Source organism: Esox lucius, chromosome 20 (genome assembly GCF_011004845.1).
Source record: "Esox lucius isolate fEsoLuc1 chromosome 20, fEsoLuc1.pri, whole genome shotgun sequence".
NCBI classification, from domain to species: Eukaryota; Metazoa; Chordata; class Actinopteri; order Esociformes; family Esocidae; genus Esox; species Esox lucius.
In genome coordinates this window covers 42,415,089-42,436,060 of record NC_047588.1, presented here as the reverse complement: position 1 = coordinate 42,436,060, position 20,972 = coordinate 42,415,089, and the positions used below count along the sequence as shown (strand labels likewise).

At 41.3% G+C, this 20,972-nt stretch overlaps 1 protein-coding gene across 1 annotated transcript; it reads left to right on the top strand.

The window, feature by feature from the left end:
* Positions 1-106: 106 nt before the first annotated feature.
* LOC114828680 (piggyBac transposable element-derived protein 4-like) lies at positions 107-20,171 on the top strand. Its single transcript, XM_034288560.1, has 6 exons — positions 107-123; positions 3,464-3,528; positions 8,148-8,349; positions 9,408-9,472; positions 15,234-15,340; positions 17,413-20,171. The coding sequence occupies exons 2-6, from the start codon at positions 3,478-3,480 to the stop codon at positions 19,313-19,315; spliced, it is 2,328 nt and encodes a 775-aa protein (XP_034144451.1). The 5' UTR covers positions 107-123; positions 3,464-3,477; the 3' UTR covers positions 19,316-20,171.
* The last annotated feature ends 801 nt before the right edge of the window (positions 20,172-20,972 follow it).

The window sequence follows — 20,972 nt, the reverse complement described above, 5'->3', positions numbered from 1 at the left end:
AGAAGGTATTATGGGGTGTAGCGGACAGTGAGGGTCAAGGTGAGGAATATGGGGTGTAGGAGAGAAGAGGTGATGTGGTGTCGACTACGGTTAGGACATACAGGACTGAACGCGTCATTGAAGGTAAGTCCTGTATGTAAGCATGAAACAGGGCTGGTTGATGTATTGTGAGCAGTTTGATGTTGAGAGGGAAAGGTTGTATGAGAAGGTTAGAGGGGAGGGGAGGAGGTGGGATGTACAGGGGTTGCTGGGGGACGGGAAGGGGAGTGGGATGGTGACTAAAGCTGTATGTCGATTTCTCAGGGCTACAGGTCTGAGCGGGAAGATGTAAGAGACGAAGGCCGTTAGCGGCCTCACACTCCAGTATGGTAGGTGGCGCTATATGCACCTTCAATAGAAGCGATCAGCCATTAATTTAAGAGAAGAATCCGCTATTGTAGAACATTGGCTCACTATATTCCGGCTTTCCACACCAACTTCGTATTAAAGGCAACTGGTAAATATCGAATTTGAGCAAGACTTGTGTTTAAGTAATAATTGGAATGAATTGTTGTTACAATGTGTAGTAATGTTCTAAGGCGTGTTGATGTGTATAGTAGCCACGTTAACTGAAGTTTTATCTTAACTCACAAGCAAGTTCATGTAGCTAACTATAGCTTTTAACACGCGAAGGCCTGGATTTATACCTATGTATCGTTAGGTAGCTAAATGTATTGGTGGGTTTTGATTTGAGTACATCATCGCAGGGAGGCGCAACCATTCGAATGTTCTGCAACCCTGTTCATATGTTCCGATTCTGTATCAGTGTTGTGTAGTCTGAAATCAGGGAATGTTTTGAGGATGTATGGATGGAAATCCTTACGATTGATTGGGTTCCAAGGGAATGGTAACCGAGGTAAAGTTGATTTGATATTGGATATTCGAAACCTCGGATCAGGTCTCGTGTTCTCAAACTCAGCCACACTACAACCCGTATACTGCGGTCTGCTGATGGCTAGATACAAATTCCATGCCTCAAATGTATTAATTCAGAAGCTTTTCAACCATATGGTGTAGAAACCCCAAACCACTTTCAGATTGTTCAGAGAGCAACCACCCCTGGTTGTGCAGCCATTGTTTGACCGCGTGAGCGGAGCCGGTCAAGAAGAACTGACTGACCAAGTAACTGCCTGAATGACTGCACCTTGTTAAATAGTTTAGTGGTTGGAGAAGCGGACCTGTAAACTATTGGTACTGATTTCGTATCTCCTCTTAGGCGGAGTACGCATTATAAATTACTCTGTATAGACGAAAACTTCTCTTGCTGAAACCTTCAGTATCAACATTATCGCAAGCCTGAAATAAAACAGTTTATGGTTATATTACGACTGTTTCTGGTGGATTTTCGAAGTAGGCATCCGTGCATGCGTTATGGGTCAGAATAGACAAACACATTTGCTGGCTAATACACTAGTTCCGTTATAATAAGCCTTAACTTAAACTGTATACTGTTATATTGCCACTGTTTCTGGCATGGAAAAGTTCATCTTCAGTCTCGCTAGAAATTGCTCAATTCTTATGATTATTCCTAGGACGTTAGTAGATACTAGTCAACCTATTACTGGCTAATAAGCTGTTTAAACGGACAGTGGCAAAAGCAATACATTTCATAGACGCTATGGTGGAGGTAATAAGAAACGTTAGTCAGTTTAACACAATCCTCAATGGAGTCTAGCGACTGATGAAACGTGTAATTCCGTGGTGTAGTGGTTAAATACATGTGCCTCTCATGTGGAAGACCTAAGTTTGATTCTATTGAACGCAAAGACATTTCTTAATTATTTCTGGTAGATTCCACGATTCTCTCCTCTTTTCACTTGATGAAAACGTTAGTTATCGTCGTCTTTATTGAGTTATTGTATAAGTGTAATTCAGGAATGAAAGAAACATTTTGTTTTGCCGTGAAAGAAAAATATACGTTAATTCTTACGCCATGCAATGAAATAGCTTTGGCAGACTCCCTAGCAATTGCTCAATTCTTATGACTATTCCAGTAAGTTAGTAGATACCGGTAAAGCTTATTACTGGCTAATACATAGATGCTATTTGTGGTGGAGGTCAACTCAGTGAGAAACATTAGTCAGTTTAACTGTATCAATGTCATTCACGAATGGTCAATTAACTATTAAAACAACCAGTGGCAAAAGAGGATTTGTTCAGGATAGAGACAAGAGACTGTACTGACACCTGGCCTATGTACAGCTCAGTGATGTGGTGGTTAACTACACAGCCTTCCACGTGGGCCACCCGGGTTCGAATCTTGAGATGGCAACACTTTCTGTTGTGGGCGGGCTGAACTAGGCTTGCCTGTTTTCTTGTTTCTATATATAAACATGAACAAATTGGAAAATTCTGTAACTTTTTGTGAAATCACTTAGAAACCCCAAATCACTTTCAGAGAGGACGCCCACGTGCTGTACAGCCTTTGGGTTTTGCATATAATCAGCAGACTGCGATGTTTGTTAGCGTTTGTCAACAAAAAAGTAGCTTTGTTAGTCCTGCCCTCCAGTTACTACAGCACAGATTAATTTGGCGTATTGTAACCGAAATAGTAATTGCTACTTATTTAAAAACACCTAACTGTTATAGAAGAAGATACTATAAAATGGAAGGATTCTGAAAGGGACAGTCGTTGTATGCAATACCCTATTCATAAACATTAGTTATGTAATATTTAGGAAAAATAACCATTATAATTACTTGAAGTTCTACTTCATTCTCCTTAGCGTGTGTGTACCAAACAAAATAATGATCACACCTGTTCACCCAATACATACAGTGTTTGGAACCTATTTTCCCTCTTGTTTAGGGTTATAAATTAGGGTTTTCCTTTCTTGTTAATTGCTTTTCATTATGAATTAAGAAGATAATTTAAGGCACATTTTCAATGGCCTAGTTTGGTTCTTTGGTTAACTTCTACTTTTATCTTTAGACTTGCATTGCGAAAGTGTCCCACTCAAAGCTCTGCGACAGGTTGGAATCATGCACAGCACTGTCAAATAATGTTGCTGTAGGCCAGCAGGGCAAGATCATTGACTAGGTTTCTTATTAAGTTTGGTGTATGTTTAGTTATAGCTAACCCCCACTTAAAATCCTAAATCTTTTTTTGGAAAGAAGCATGCTCGCTAATAATGTCGCTCAGGCATCCAGTCAAATGTTATATTGCATGTAAGGGAATAGGGTTTGGGATAGATTTTCCTGAGTTAACTGAAAGGAGTTTTAACAATCTCCACCATATGCTGCAATTTTAAGAGTTGATGAAAAGGATTTGTTCTGGGAAAAATGTATGCTGGCAGACTGATATTAGATAATTTGGGATAAATAGATTGCCAATGCCAATTTCGTAAGTAGTCTTGTTTATCCATATCAAACTGTTGTTGTGTAAGGAGGCCCCCAGCTAACAATTCTGATGTCTATCACACAGATGAGATTCCAGAAATGGAGACGTTTCGTACATCAGAAGAGGAACCACAGGAAGACCACATAGATGTGAGTCCCCACCACTGCTCCTGTTATGAAGAAAGTGCATTATCTCCATCACAGTTCAAAACACACCTTAAATTTAAATACAAGCGAGAAACACTCTTGTTCAGATTGTGGTGGAACTTTCATTACTTCAGATGAACTTGCTGTTCATCAGAGTGCACACAGGTGAAAAGCTGTACTCCAGAATGTGGAAGGAGCTTCTCTCAAAGTGGAAGCCTAAAAACACAGCACCACAGAGAAACCTTACTCCTGTGCTGGAGTGTTTCATTACATGACATGATCTTACTGTTCATCAGAGGGTGCACTCTGGAGAGTGCTCACTTACTCCTGTTCTGAATGTGAGAAAAGTTTCTGTACTCTTTGTTCTTTTGAATGTCATGAGAAAATATACTGGTGAGAAACCTTACCCCTGTTCTGACTTTGGAACATTTTTAGTGCACTTGGTTCTGTGATGGCAATTCCATCAAATAGAACTCTTACTAAGGAAGGTAAGACAAAGATCAAAATGCTCTTAAACACCATTAAAGTTTATTATACAATATCTGCAAATAGAGACAGAAATACACTAACGCAAAATCAGTGAGAGTCTTTCTGAAGAACAGTTCAGAATACCTTTTTGTATAGGCAAGAAAGTGTTACAACATCTCTCAAAATAACTGACATTTCATCCAAACATGTTAATCTGGTCTTAACCAGTTAGATTCATTCTTATCTGTTTCTCTCTCCGCCCAAGGTTCACCCAAATGCAGGTTATCCATCTGTTTTTTACAAATACCTCTTAATTTCCACCCATGTTTCGTCCCTCTCTTAATAATGACACAAAGAACATATCTTGCATTCTTCCTACTTGGCTAAGTACAGATTTGGTAACTTTCTAATTAGCCCAATACTAAACCAGTAATTATTTACTCCCCTATACATCTGTAAAAGGCACTAATACATCAGCTCAACAAATGTCTATAACAGTTCCCTTAATGGTCACATGCTCATTCATACTGGAGAGAAACCCTACTCCTGTTCTGTATCTGGGGAGTGTTTCAGTACATCATCTGAATGTACAAATCATCAGAGTGCACACTGGTGAGAGGCCTTACTGGAGAGAGAACTCATTTAAGTAGCCTTGAAGCTCACTTGCCCATACATACTGGAGAAAAGCCTTACTGACTGTGGGGAGTGTTTCTCTATTTTAAGTATAACCTTATACCTGCGCATACATTCTGGAGAGTAGCCTTACTCTTGTTTTGATTGTGGGAAGTTCAGATTTTGATCAAATCTGAACTTAGTATCCCCTTATGAGTACTAAGGGATGAATAGTATCATGTTATTCTGCCTCTGGGAAAAGTTTATGTTGAATAACTTAAAACATGTTGGAAAGACATTGAATGCTTTGGAGACAGTAAGATACTGTACAGGAAGATAGACTTACTGTAAATCACACACTAATAATCTCTGGACAGTTGAAGGACATCACACAAACACACTCAGAATTACAAGTTCACATGTACCCAGATACACATATCCTTCATCAGTGGGGAATCAAAAGGGGATTTTGAGACCATTTGGGCTTCTTAAGATCAGATGGTAGTAAACTGAACAGATAATGTGACGTGCTTGGGGTGTTATAAGATCAGTTTTCTTGTAGTTCGGTTGAAGGGCCTGTAACATGTTTGAATTAGATAAATTACTGTGTGTTGGTAGTAAGGATGCACTGATTATAAAAAAACATTTTGACATTTCTGTACCTGTGAACCCTGCAATGAAATAAATAAGAAATGTTGCTTATGATGATGCTTCTGTGGATTCTTTTTTTATGATGACATTTTTCTAAAAAGGTTATGATACATCCTGATCATTACATCAGCGACGGGAGCTTGGGCCTTTACAGAGATGGGGTTTGTGGTCTAACAGTGACATTTTGGGAATAAGTGCTGACATGATAAATGAGGGAAGGGATAAAGTTTTTTTTGTGGCGCGAAAAGAGTGTAAGATATTACTATGCAGAAAGTGATGGACAATCTTCAGCGAGGCTGGACACAAGATTCATGTCTACAATACAGCAATGTCAGGCCGGAGCTTGCTGTTGTAAATGGACTGTTGCTCAGACAAAACCGAATAATCGTTCCAGAAAAAATGTGTAAAGACTTGCTTAAGAGAATACATACAGAGAATGCAGCTTGGAATAGAAAAATGTAAAAGGATCCAACAGAAGGCAACATATAGTGGTTTTGATTCATATGAAGGCAACATTTAGTGGTTCTGATCCATGTGAAGCTCTGCTGACTTACTGAGCCTCCTCGCTGAACTCTCAATGGGTCGTAGACGGAGGACAACACTACCCTTTCCAAGGGATGTCCTTAGAAATGTCTGCAGCGTACCAGATGGTGACGGACACGGTCAGGGTGGACTCCATGATGCCAGTGTGGAAGTGCACCATCATCGTCTTTGGCAGGTTGAACTTCAGCTGCCGCAGGAAGTACATCCTCTGCTGAGCTTTCTTGGTGAGGGAGGTGAGGTTCAGCTCCCACCTGAGGTCCTGGGTGATGGTGGTGCCCAGATAGAGAATGGAACTCCACAGAGTTAACTGGGGAGCCACCCAGGGTGATGGGGGGGGGGGTGTTTCTCCTGAAGTCCACTGTCATCTCCACTGTCTTTAGGACGTTGAGCTCCAGGTTGTTCTGACTGACCATCTGGTGTCTTGGTGCAATCTCCAGTGAGATGTTAAAAATGTCAGGAAACACAGCAGAAAGATGGTCTGCATGCTTTAGTGTGGATGGGGAGACACCGCCAGGCCCTGCTGCTTTACAGGGGTTCTGTCTCTTGAGTAGACTGTTAACGCCCCCCTCCAGGACGGAAAGTTCCCTTGTAGTGGTGTAGTGGTGAATGTGAATGGGTCCCAATGGTGGGGTGTTTGTGTTGACGTCTGGACACACAGAGGTTATGTTGTCAGGACTGCCCTTTTGTCTTTCAAATCTGCAATAGAACTCATTCAGGTTGTTGGCAAGTTGCAGGTCATTAATGGAGTAGGGGATTTTGGCATGAATTTTTGTACTGTTCTAGTCTAGGACCTTTTGGTAATACAGTGTATTGTTCTATCACTTGTCACAGTATTGGAGTAGGGTGCTGAGAATAAAGTAATGTGTGGTGAGGTCAAGGTTCATCTAAGGGAGTTATTTTGACACATGTACATCTGATGTTGTGAGTGGAGGTCAAGGTTAATCTAAGGGAGTTCTTTAGACACATGTACATCTGATGTTGTGTGGTGAGGTCAAGGTTCATCTAAGGGAATTCTTTAGACACATGTACATCTGATGTTGTGTGGTGAGGTCAAGGTTCATCTAAGGGAGTTCTTTAGACACATGTACATCTGATGTTGTGTGGTGAGGTCAAGGTTCATCTAAGGGAGTTCTTTAGACACATGTACATCTGATGTTATGCACCTCAAAAATAGCCAGCGCAGCTGATTGGCCAGATTTAGGAGCTTGGCAATTTAACACAATATCGCAGCTAACTATTAGCAATATTTGCAATAGGTACTGCACTGCTATCTTGCTAATGGCAATGACTAGCATAGACAGAGGATGGAAGATGTAACACTTCTTTTCAACACAACAGCACAAGGATTTCTGAATGATAACGCTGGTCAGCATTATTTTCTATTTTTTCTATTTTCTTTTTTAACATTTTATTTAGAAATAATAATCACAATGCAGATATTCCTGCGATAACTAATATGAGACGAACAAAACAAAAAGGAACAATCAAGAACATTGAACACGGGTGTATACATTCAGACCAAAAGACACAAGGCTTCACATACACAAGGTTCCCATTGCTCTTTAATTTTTAAAGTTAAATAAAAGTTTAAAATTATGCATAAACTCTTTTAAAAAGCACTTCTTTAGCTCACTTACATATATGGACAAAGTATTTTCCATAAATTATAAAAAGATTGACAATATAATTTTTGTCCTGTTCTAAATCATAATTATGAAATGACAGTAGAGCATCTTTAATATGACGTTTGAGCTTAGTACCAGTAATCAAAAAGTTGTTCTTGACTGATTTAGATTTTTTTTCTAAGTATACATATACAATCATAAAATATGATTATTGTTTATTTTTCAACACATAAATTAGCTAGCAATTGGTTTTTGCATATAATCAGCAGACTGCGATGTTGGGTAGCATTTGTCAACAAAAAAGTAGCCTTGCTAATAGTGCCTCCAATTACTTCACTGCAGATTAATTTGCTGTATTGTAACCAAAATAGTAGTTGGTACTTATTTAAAATCACCTGACTGTTATATTAGGATATACTATAAAATAGAAGGATTCTGAAAGGGACAGTCATTGTATGCAATACCCTGTTCATAAACAGTAGTTATGTAATATTAAGGAAAAATAACCATTATAATACTTGAAACTTGAAGTTCTACTTCATTCTCCTTAGCATGTGTGTACCAAACAAAATAATTAAGATCACTCCTGTTCACCCATTAAATACAGTGTTTGGAACATATTTTTCCTCTTGTTTTTATAAGCCTTGTGTTTTGTATTTTTTAGTTTTTTTATCAAACATTCTGGCTTGGTCATGTATGGGTCTAACTTGGTCTTTATTTTAGCAGAAGGAGGACAAACCCAGCCTGCTGCTCTCCTTCCACACTGAGCCCAAACAAGAACCTCTGGATTGTGACAGTAAAGCTCAGTGTTCATTGGTGGGTTCAGAGATGACATCAGTGAAGCGGGATAACTGCAGTCAAACACTGGGACTGAATGAGTTAAAAAATGAAGAGGAAGAGAACATTGGGGCTGTAATGAATCATGGTAAGAACTGGTTTTATGAAGAAGATTTAAAAACTTGAGGGTTTTTCTTTCTCGTAGATTACTTATCATTATGAATTTAGAAAATAATTTAAGGCTACTATTCAATGGCCTAGAGAATAACCATGACCTGTCCAAGCTACCTAAATATTGTCCTGTCGTGGCAGACTTGACGAAGCTCCTGTTTAATGATTATTATAATGCTCTATAACATGTCAAATAACTATCTACTAACCCTGACGTTCTGCCCACATGCCCATGGGAAAAACAAGACTTACATTGTCTATCTGTGGTATTTGTATGGGTACTTCCAAAGATGAAAAGAATCCAGACCTTGCCCAGCCCTATTCATGACAACAGTTAAATAACTTGCAGTTAACACAGTACTGACAAGATTTACTTGCATTGCGAAAGTGTCCCACTCAAAACTCTGCAATAGGTTGTAATCATGCTGTGTCACTGTCAAATAATGATCAGTTGCTGTAGGCCAACAGGGCAAGATAATTTAATTGGTTTCTTATACATTTTGGTATATGTTTAGTTATTTTCATTACCTGATCAAATACGCTGTAGTCATTCCTATAAATATATCTAGAAGAACTGCAGTTCCATTGTTTCATGCTGGTATGATGCAAAAGCTAACCCCACTTAAAATCCTAGATATTTTTTTACTTTTTTATTCGACACATCAAATAGTCTTAGGAGCCAAACTAAGTTAGGTTCCATAGCTATAGTTTTGTGGACAGATGGGCTGAATTTCTTAGATTTGACAGTCATGGAAAGAAGCAATGTAGCTCAGCCATCCAGTCAAATTGTATATTACATGTAAGGGAATAGGGTTTGGGATAGATTTTCCTGAGTTAACTGAAATAAGTTTTCACAATCTCCACCATTTGCTGCAATTTAAACAGTTGAAAATGAATGCTGGCAGACTGATATTAGATAATTTGGGATATATATGTATTTAAAAAGATTTTAAATGTCTATATCTTGTTTATCCATATCAAACTGTTGTTGTGTAAGGAGGCCCCCAGCTAACAATTCTGATGTCTATCACACAGATGAGATTCCAGAAATGGAGACGTTTCGTACATCAGAAGAGGAACCACAGGAAGACCACTTAGATGTGAGTCCCCACCACTGCTCCTGTTATGAAGAAAGTGCATTATCTCCATCACAGTTCAAAACACACCTTAAATTTAAATACAAGCGAGAAACACTCTTGTTCAGATTGTGGTGGAACTTTCATTACTTCAGATGAACTTGCTGTTAATCAGAGAGTGCACACAGGTGAAAAGCTGTACTCCAGAATGTGGGAGGAGCTTCTCTCAAAGTGGAAGCCTAAAAACACAGCACCACAGAGAAACCTTACTCCTGTGCTGGAGTGTTTCATTACATGACATGATCTTACTGTTCATCAGAGGGTGCACTCTGGAGATTGCGCACTTACTCCTGTTCTGAATGTGAGAAAAGTTTCTGTACACTTTGTTCCCTTGAAGGTCATGAGAAAATATACTCCTGTTCCGACCGTGGGAAAGTTTTAGTACACTTGTGCCGCGTTTCCACTGGTGCTTTACCCCGGCACCAGGGTCACACCGGTGATTCATGAAAAGGTTGTCTCCCGACTTTCTTGTTTCCACTGTACATTTGGTACTCAAGGAGGGGCTCAGGTGGGGAGGGAGGAGTGAACTATCAATGCAATTTAGTTTTCCAGTTATGAAGAATAATAGGCAATATTTTTTTGGTAGTAAAATAAAACAAACAATAACGCTATGCTCATTTTGTTTACAATACAGCGTTTGAATTGAGTAATAAAACAAATGTCTTCCTCAAACTCCTGTGACCGGCTCCTTCTCCACCTGCAGTCATGACACTGCAACTGTAAGCCAGTGTGTTCATTATTTAGTTTGATAAGTGTTTAATCAAAACGATCTACCCTTAATAGAAGGATTTGGGAGAATTCTGAGGTAATTGTATATTGTAATAGGTTCTGCAGGGAATGCAGCGTTCCATTTTTCTATTGAGTCAATAGCATCGTATCACCTTCGGTCGTTCCAACTCTTTCTGTTCTGAGTCTTTGCTTCCTCGTACTGTTGCTTTATTTTCTTTATTTTATCATGGATCAGTTTGTTAGATCGAATGAAAAATCGGCCATGGCCCCGTGTCTGTGGAAACAGGAAAAAAGTCTGGACTTAAGGGTAAAACACCAGTGGAAACACGGAATTGGTTCTCTTAATGGTCACATGCTCATTCATACTGGAGAGAAACCCTACTCCTGTTCTGTATGTGGGAAGTGGTTTATTACATCAATCGGATGTACAAATCGGATGTTTCTCTCAATCGCCTGGCCTCAAACTTCACCAGCGTAGACATGTATTGTGGGACGTGTTTCATTACCTCAGGTGAACTTACTGCTCATCAGAGAGTGCACACGGGAGAAACCATACTCTTGTTCCAAGTGTGATTATAGTTCTCAATAACATGGCCTTAAAACCCTTCTGAGTCTCAATCCGCAGATCAAGCGCATAGTGTAAATTTATATTATTATATTCAGAATGGTAATAGCAATTGTCCTCGGTTTTTTTCGTCATTTTGTTTACATTCCAATGAAGCGATTCATATAAGGCTTGTCTTCCTATGTGTATCTCGGCCTGCGCAGGATGACAAGAGTTGCACCTTAAATGGCCGCCATTATTCACGTCAGTTAATGTCTGAATAGTTGTATCCTCTGTTTTGTAGGTCTGATCTTTTTTCGCCAATCACGAACGGTGTATGTACTATGTCATATCGCGCCTGGCGTTGAGTGACCATTGAATTTAGCATACCCCGCGAATCTCAGGGCTGAGAGCCTCACGCACGTATCCAACCCAGTTGTCAAGAAAGTATCAATGTATTGTTTTTGCGTACGCTTTTATTTCTGCATATGCTTTTATTAGGTATTTTTAAAAACAACAAAATAACTTTTGTTCCTGTAAGATGGCACACAGGTTTACAGCAGAGCAAGACCTCTGGGGTATTTCAGAAAGCAGGTTTAGTGAACCTAGAGTTTGTTGACTCAGAGTTTATGGAAATTCTGGGTTTACGGTTTCAGTGAGCCAGTTCAGCGTTACTCTGAGTCAGTTACTACGGCAACATACTCTGTGAAACTAACCTGCTCGCTAGCAGGTTTTATCCAACTTACCGAGTTTGTCCTACTCTCACCTAAACCTGCCATGTAAATGTGTCAGACAGTGCATTTCCTTTTCTCTAAGAGCCAGTAGAAGCACAAATACTCTGCAGAAATCTCCATTGGGAGAGAGTGGTCAGACCCGCTTGGATGTTTTATCATTCCCTAATGATTATCTTTTTGGGAAAGATATTCTCAGCCCTCATATCGTTCCATTGATACATGGTGGAAGTGCTCTCAGTTCGGAACACCGATGTTATGCAGTTTTCTGTATAATATTGGTGATGCTGCGTATGTAGAAGGCAACCGTCTCTGTTGGCCTGTCAGAGGTGTGACTCTAGCACTGAAACGTTTCCTTTACACTTTAGTAGTGTTCCCAAGTCACAGACTCATCCAAAAATAAGTCCACAGATTTGCAGGTATCAGTCTATGCAGTCATCTGCACAAACCAGTTAATATTTTACGTATATACAGTGGGGAGAACAAGTATTTGATATACTGCCGATTTTGCAGGTTTTCCCACTTACAAAGCATGTAATTTTTATCATAGGGAATCTTCAACTGTGAGTGATGGAATCTAAAAGAAAAATCCAGAAAATCACATTTTTAAGTAATTAATTTGCATTTTATTGCATGACAAGTATTTGATACATCAGAAAAGTAGAACTTAATATTTGGTACAGGAACCTTTGTTTGCAAGTACAGAGATCATACGTTTCCTGTAGTTCTTGACCAGGTTTGCACACACTGCAGCAGGGATTTTGGCCCACTCCTCCATACAGACCTTCTCCAGATCCTTCAGGTTTCGGGGCTGACGCTGGGCAATATGGACTTTCAGCTGCCTCCAAAGATTTACTATTGGGTTCAGGTCTGGAGACTGGTAAGGCCACTCCAGGACCTTGAGATGCTTCTTACGGAGCCACTCCTTAGTTGCCCTGGCTGTGTGTTTCGGGTCATTGTCATGCTGGAAGACCCAGCCACAACCCATCTTCAATGCTCTTACTGAGGGAAAGAGGTTGTTAGCCAAGATCTCACTGTACATGGCCCCATCCATCCTCCCCTCAATACGGTGCAGTCGTCCTGTCCCCTTTGCAGAAAAGCATCACCAAAGAATGATGTTTTCCCCACCGGGAGGAGACCCCAGGGAAGACCTAGGACACACTGGAGGGACTATGTCCCCCGGCTGGCCTGGGAATGCCTCGGTGTCCCCCCCGGAAGAGCTAGAGGAAGTGTCTAGGGAGAGGGAAGTCTGGGCATCTCTGCTTAGACTGCTGCCCCCACGACCCGGCCCCGGATAAGCGGAAGGAGATGGATGGACTGGTCCTGCCGTGTAGTTCTGGGCTGATCACTCATTGATGCCCCACGAGGTGAGATCTTGCATGGAGCCCCAGACCAAGGGAGATTGACCGTCATCTTGAACTTCCCATCCCAGCCTAGTGCAGGTCTACAATTGTATCACTGATATCCTTACACAGCTCTCTGGTCTTGGCCATTTTGGAGAGGTTGGAGTCTGTTTAATTGAGTGTGTGGACAAGTGTCTTTTATACAGGTAACAAGTTCAAACAGGTGCAGTTAATAGAGGTAATGTGTGGAGAACAGGAGGGCTTCTTAAAGAAAAACTAACAGGTCTGTGACAGCTGGAATTCTTACTGGTTGGTAGGTGATCAAATACTTATGTCATGCAATAAAATGCTAATTAATTATAAAAAAATCATACAATGTGATTTTCTGGATTTTTTATTCCGTCTCTCACAGTTGAAGTGTACCAATGAAAAAAATCACAGACTTCTACATGCTTTGTAAGTAGGAAAACCTGCAAAATCGGCAGTGTACCGAATACTTGTTCTCCCCACTGTAGATGGCACTCATACTCCTATCACAGCTCCTTCAGTAAATGAATAGGAGATTATGTGAATAGGAAGTGTTTCCACAGCATTAATGTGCAGATAGGCCAACAAAGAATAGTTTTTGAGAATTGTACTTCTTTTTTGCTTAGAACATTTCATTTTCTATTTTGCATTTAGCCACTGAAATGTGTTTACTTAGGTAGGGGAGGCTGGGTGAAAGTGTTGTGGGCAGATGAGTCCAAAATCGAACTCTTTGGCATCAACTCAACTCGCCGTGTTTGGAGGAGGAGGAATGCTGCCTATGACCCCAAGAACACCATCCCCAACGTCAAACATGGAGGTGGAAACATTATGCTTTGGGGGTGTTTTTCGGCTAAGGGGCCAGGACAACTTCATTGCATCAACGGGACGATGGACAGGGCCATGTACCGCCAAATCATGGGTGAGAACCAGTACATGAAATGGGTCTTGGATGGGGATTCCAGCATGACAATGACACAAAACACACGGCCAAGGCAACAAAGGAGTGTCTCAAGAAGAAGCACATTAAGGTCCTGGAGTGGCCTAGCAAGTCTCCAGACCTTAATCCCATAGAAAATCTGTGGAGGAAGCTGAAGGTTTGAGTTGCCCAACGTCAGCCTTGAAACCTTAATGACTTGGAGAAGATCTGCAAAGAGGAGTGGGACAAAATCCCTTCTGAGATGTGTGCAAACCTGGTGGTCAACAACAAGAAACATCTGACCTCTGTGATTGCCAACAAGGGTTTTGCCACCAAGTACTAAGTCATGTTTTGCCGAGGGGTTGAATACTTATTTCACTGGTCAAATAAACCTACCATTAAAATTATTGACTGATCATTTCTTTGTCAGTGGGCAAATGTACAAATCAGCAGGGGATCTTCAGTTGCTTCCAAGTAAGTTTTGTGCCTGTTGGGCTGCATCTGCATAAACAGATGACCTCACTTGGTCCAGGCAAACGAACTCTGCCGTGAAATCTGCCCAAAAGCATCTATACTTTCTGAGGAGCATTAAGAACATCCTCTCAGGCTGCATAACTGCCTGGTACGGCAGCCGCACCGCTCCGATCGCAAGTCCCTCCAGAGGGTGGTGAAGTCTGCGGAGCGAGTCATCGCCTGCCATCTCCCCTCCGTGCAAGGCATCCACCATACACGATGCCTTAGGAAATCACAGAACATCATCAAAGATCACAGCCACCCAGGCTATGGTCTGATCACACTCCTGCAGTCGGGTAGACGCTAACGGAGTTTCGGGCCACGCACCTCCAGACAAATTTTTTTCCCTCAGGCCAAAAGGCTCCTCAACCAGTAACACTGATCCATTATCATACTGATCACACATGAACATTCCAGTTGCTCTGATGTCTTTATGTACATTCAGTGCACATTGAATATTCTTTTGTGTGTACCTTTCATAGGCATATTACACTCATTGAATTTATAATATTCCATACTTCCACCCATAATTGTTCTTATTTCCCATCCTAAAATTGCTGCTAGTTTACATTTTTATGTATATTATTGCTATAAATTTCCTTTATATGTTTCTTAATTCTTACTATGTAGATTAGTGCCATGCCACAAGAATGTCACCGTTCAGATGCATTTCGGTGCATTTGATAAATAAACTGAATTTCATATTACACCCCCACACACACATTATATACATGTTTAATGAGTGGAAGACTCGAGATGTGACTTTTCCTTTTTTTCAGTTAACGCTAGTTCACATTATTTTGCTGCTGATACTGTATATGATGAATCACGTTATGTGTTATGTTGATGAGGGCTTTTTATCTCCTTGCTTTACTCTGTTAAATTATCTCAGAGTTGACTGAACTAATTGCCCCTGTAACAGATCTTTGAAAGTGACGAAGATGCTGGAGGAGATTCTGGCCCGGATGACATTCTTAATGACGACGAAGAAGATTTGTTTGATCGAATTGACCGAATGGAGGATAAAAAGTAAGTCATGTTGTGATCACCATTATGTCGTTTGCATTCTTATCATGATGCAAAAACTATTTCTTAGTAAGCATAATAAAGGGATTTTCATGGGCTGTTGTAAAATAGTAAAGTTCTGGTAAACAGAACGTAGCATAGAATAAGTAATGGAACCCTGTCCAGAATAACATTGGATTTGGTTGACATACATATGCACTGACTTAATGATAAGTTCATAGCATTTCTGCCGGACCACGTAGGCGGAGCCAAGAAGAGTGAATGTCCCTTAGTGACTGACTGAGTGAGTGAGCGACTGACTGACTGACTGAGTGAGCGACTGACTGACTGAGTGAGTGAGCGACTGACTGACTGAGTGACTGACTGTGTGACTGAATGAGTGACTGAGCGACTGACTGAGTGACTGACTGACATACTGAGTGAGTGACTGACTGAGCGACTGACTGACATACTGAGTGACTGACTGACATACTGATTGACTGACTGACATACTGATTGAGTGACTGACTGACTGAGTGACTGACTGAGTGACTGAGTGACTGACTGAGCAGCTGACTGACTGAGTGAGTGACTGACTCAACCTTGTTAAATAGCGTAGTGGTTAGAGAAGCAGACCTGTAAACTATAGGTCCTGAGTTCGTATCTCCTCACAGGCAAAGCAAAGTACGTATTATGAATTATTCCGTGTAGACGAAAACTTGGCTGGCTACAACCTTCAGTATCTACATTTTAGTAAGCCTGAAATAAAACAGTTTACGGTTATATTGCAACTGTTTCTGCTGGATTTTCAAAGTACACATCCGTGCATGCGTTTTGGGTCAGGATAGACAAACACATTTGCTGGCTGCAACATTCAGTAGTTACGTTATAATAAGCCTTAACTTAAACTGTATACTGTTATATTACGACTGTTTCTAGCATGGAAAAGTTCCTCTTCAGTCTCGCTAGCAATTGCTCAATTCTTATGATTATTCCTAGGAAGTTAGTAGATACTAGTAAGCCTATTACTGGATAATAAGCTGTTAAAATGGCCAGTGGTAAAAGCAAAACAATTCATAGACGCTATGGTGGAGGTAATAAGAAACGTCAGTTTAACACAATCCTCAATGGAGTCTAGCGACTGCTGAAACGTGTAGTGCTCTGGCGTAGTGGTTAAATACAGTGCCTCTCACATGGAAGATCTAAGTTCGAATCTATTGAAAGCAACAACATTTATTAATTTTATTGGTGGGCCGCAATAAAACAGTTAACGGTTATACAGTATTGCGAATATTTCTGATAGATTCCACGATTCTCTTGTCTTTTCATGAAAAGGTTAGTTATCATCACCTTTATTGATAGTTATTGTATCAATGTCATTCACGAATGAGAGAAAAAAGTACATTGTTATGCCATGAAATGAAATCGCTTTGGCAGTGTAAAGTTCAGACTCGCAAGCAATTGCTAAATTCTTATGACTATTCCAGTAACTTAGTAAAGCCTATTACTGGCTAATAAAAACGGCCAGTGGCAAACGCCATACAGTTCATAGATGCTATCTGTGGTGGAGGTAAACTTCGTTAAGAAACTAGTCAGGTTAACTGTATCAATGTAATTCACAAATGGCCAATTAGCTGTTAAAATGGCCAGTGGCAAAAGAGGATTTGTTCAGGATAGACACAGGACGCTGTACTGACAGCTAACAAATGTACAGCTCTGTGGTGTAGTGGTTAATGACACAGCCTTTCCACATGGGCGACCCGGGTTCGAATCTCGAGATGGCAACACTTTCTATTGCGGGCCGGCTGAACTAGGCTTGCCTGGTTTCTTGTTTTTGATCGGCTATATATTTTGTCAAGCCATGATTGAAAAACCTCCTGAATAGAGACAATGCCAATAGACTACCACCATGGGCGATGTTTTTTACTATGCCGGATGTGTGATTTCCCATGGGGATGTGTGATTTCCCATGGGGATGTGTGATTTCCCATGGGGATGTGTTATTTCCATGAGTGAACGCTGCTGGCTATTCTGATCACAGTCTAAATTCTATTCAGCAATGTAATTCTAATTTCCTAAATATATCTTTCCTCTAGCCGAGAAGCTGGGTCTGAAGCTGGGTCTGAAGCTGGGTGGTTTCAAGATGGGTCTGAAGATGGGTGGTTTGAAGATGGGTCTGAAGTTGGGTCTGAAGATGGATGGTTTGAAGATGGGTCTGAAGATGGGTGGTCTGAGGATGGGTGGTCTGAAGATGAGGCTGAAGATGAGGCTGAAGATGAGGCTGAAGATGAGGCTGAAGATGAGGCATACTCTGCTACTCCTCTACAGGGCACCACACCAGTGTCCCGTAGAACCTGTCCACAAAGGCTCTCTGGCACAACTCGCTCAACCCGAGGACATAGACGTTCACGATCTGCAAGAAGATCACGGTCACCACATGGACCCACACCAGCTGTCCCACCTGCCCAAGCGTGGAAGTCCGAGAAGGAGCAGGATGTGCCCCCCATTGTCCCCCGTTTCTTCCCGGCCAGGACCCCTGGGGTTCAGCCTGGTGCATCAGTACAGGACAGTCCTCTGAGCTTATTCAAGCTCTACTTCAGTGACTCTGTGGTGAAAACCTTGTGTAAAAACACTAATAAAATGGCTAAGAAGAATATGGCAATTGGCAAGAAGTACAAGTGGACTCCCCTCACCCCCCTATATTTATTCAAGTTCCTGGGACTTGCTGTGTACATGGCCATCCTGAAGTTGCCTGCTATAAGTGACTATTGGAGAAAAAACCACATGTTCTCTGTCCCTTTTCCAAGCTCACTGATGACGAGGGACAGCTTCCGTGTGATCTTCTGGAATATACACATGAGTGACCCTGCTGAGGATGTGATAAACGACGCTAAGAAGGGGACAGCTGATTATGACATGCTCTTCCGACTGAGGCCACTCATGGATGACATCAAAACGGCGTGCAAGGCTTTCTACCAACCCCGACAGAACCTTGCCATTGACGAGAGGATGGTCGCCTCAAAGGCGAAAACAGGGATGACCCAATACGTCAAGGCAAAACCGACAAAGTGGGGATTCAAACTGTTCGTGTTGGCCGACTCCAGCAATGGTTACACTAGTGACTTCACAGTCTACGCTGGGAAGAGCAAGTTTGCGTCTGGCTGTGGAATATCATTTGACTCTGTGGTGGAGCTGATGAAGCCAGCATTCCTCGGTTCAGGGTACCACATGTACTGTGACAATTTCTACACCAGCCCACATTTGTTCAGACACCTCAGGTCCTTGAAGTTTGGAGCCTGTGGGACAATCCGTCAAGGAAGAAAGGGGACTCCGGAAACCAAAGTCAATGCCCTGACCAAGAAGTCCCCACGAGGATCGCTGAGGTGGATCAGAGATGGCGACCTCCTCTTTACAAAATGGATGGACGTTAGGGAAGTGGGAATGTGCTCCACCATTCATGCTGCCTTTTCAGGTACCACTGTACAAAGAAAGCAGAAGAACAAGGAAGGATGCTGGGAAACATTTGAAATTCCAATCCCCACCCCGATTATTGAATACAACAAGTACATGGGAGGTGTCGACTTGTCAGATCAACTTCTGAAATACTACTCGGTGCACCACACAACCAAGAGGTGGTACAGAACCCTCTTTCTCCATTTCATGGACATTGCAATTACCAACTCCTACATCCTCCACAAGGAACTCTGCCAGACTGCACAGCGTCAGCCCATGACACACAAGGTGTTTGTTGAGCAGCTTGCCGCCGAGTTGTGTGGGGTGACTACATGTGTGGTCGCCACACCAAAGAAGACCGGTCATACACCAGTGCCCACCAGGGAGCCAACTGATCTAAGCACGAGGGCCACAGCTGGACGCCTCCGCTGTGAAAAGTGCAAAAAAGAGGGACTAAAGAAAGACACACCTTGGAAGTGCAATGAATGTGGTGTTCCACTCTGTCTGATAGCTGATAGGAACTGCTTTCACCTGTGGCACAGCTAAATGGTGATATAAAAATGTTCTGCTTGCTCATTCATTAAAAGGGAGGTGGGGGGGTTATGGGAAGTATCACAATATGTAAATAGTGCCGTTTGTTTTATTTCATTGATCCTCAAAATATTTGGAAAGTTAGTCAAAGCATAGAGGAACCAGAATCTGTGTTTAAAAGATTGTAGTTTTCTATCATTGTTGCGCGACAACATAATGTATTATTTTCTCATGTTTTTATGACACAGGAATATGCTTTATATTTTATAGTGGACTGCTAGCTGCTGATCTCAATAGTTGTAGTCTTTTAGAAAGAGGAAAAAAAAATGTAACACCTTAATCTGCTGGCAGGAATATTGCTGAAAGACATCCAATGTCTTTTTACATCAAGGGCATCCACAACATTGGTACAACATGGATCCTAAATGAAACAGGACATGACATCATGGATTTGTCAGGTGTTACTTCCATCCACTCTGTTATAATTCACTCCTTCTGGCCCATTATGTGTTGAGTCTCTCAGAGACTCAGCTCTGCATAGGTGGACTCCTTTAAAGAGAAATGAGACCAAATGTCTGAATATGAATGTGTGCTCATTGTTTTTATGTAAATATTGTGAATGCTGGTGCTTTTTCTGATTTGACTAAAGTTTGTTTAAATCAAAGACTCCATAACTGTGCGCTGCACATTGTATAATTTAAATTATCAGTTGGATATTATTGAGAATTCCTTGGTTTGTGAGACTTTGCGATGATCTGTAACTTTTCTTAAAGACAAATAAAATTACTTTGAAATATAGAGATGTAGATAAAAACCTTAAATTAACCATCATCAGTCCTAGTACATACAGTGGGGAGAACAAGTATTTGATACACTGCCGACTTTGCAGGTCTTCCTACTTATAAAGCATGTAGAGGTCTGTCATTTTTATCATAGATACACTTAAACTGTGAGAGACGGAATCTAAAACAAAAATCCAGAAAATCCCATTGTATGATTTTTAAGTAATTAAATTGCATTTTATTGCATGACATAAGTATTTAATCACCTACCAACCAGTTAGTATTCTGGCTCTAACAGACCTGTTAGTTTTTCTTTAAGAAGCCCTCCTGTTCTCCACACATTACCTGTATTAACTGCACCTGTTTGAACTCGTTACCTTTATAAAAGACACCTGTCCACACACTCAATTAAACAGACTCCAACCTCTCCCCAATGGCCAAGACCAGAGAGCTGTGTAAGGACATCAGGGATAAAATTGTAGACCTGCACAAGGCTGGGATGGGCTACAGGACAATAGGCAAACAGCTTGGTGAGAAGGCAACAACTGTTGACACAATTATTAGAAAATGGAAGAAGTTTAAGATGACGGTCAATCTCCCTCGGCCTGGGGCTCCATGCAAGATCTCACCTCGTGGGGCATCACTGATAATGAGGAAGGTGAGAGATCAGCCCAGAACTACATGGCAGTACCTGGTCAATGACCTGAAGAGAGCTGGGACCACAGTCTCAAAGAAAACCATTAGTAACACACTACGCTATCATGGATAAAAATCCTGCAGCGCACGCAAGGTCCCCCTGCTCAAGCCAGCGCATGTCCAGGCCGTCTGAAATTTGCCAATGACCATCTGGATGATCCAGAGGTGGAATAGAAGGTCATGTGGTCTAATGA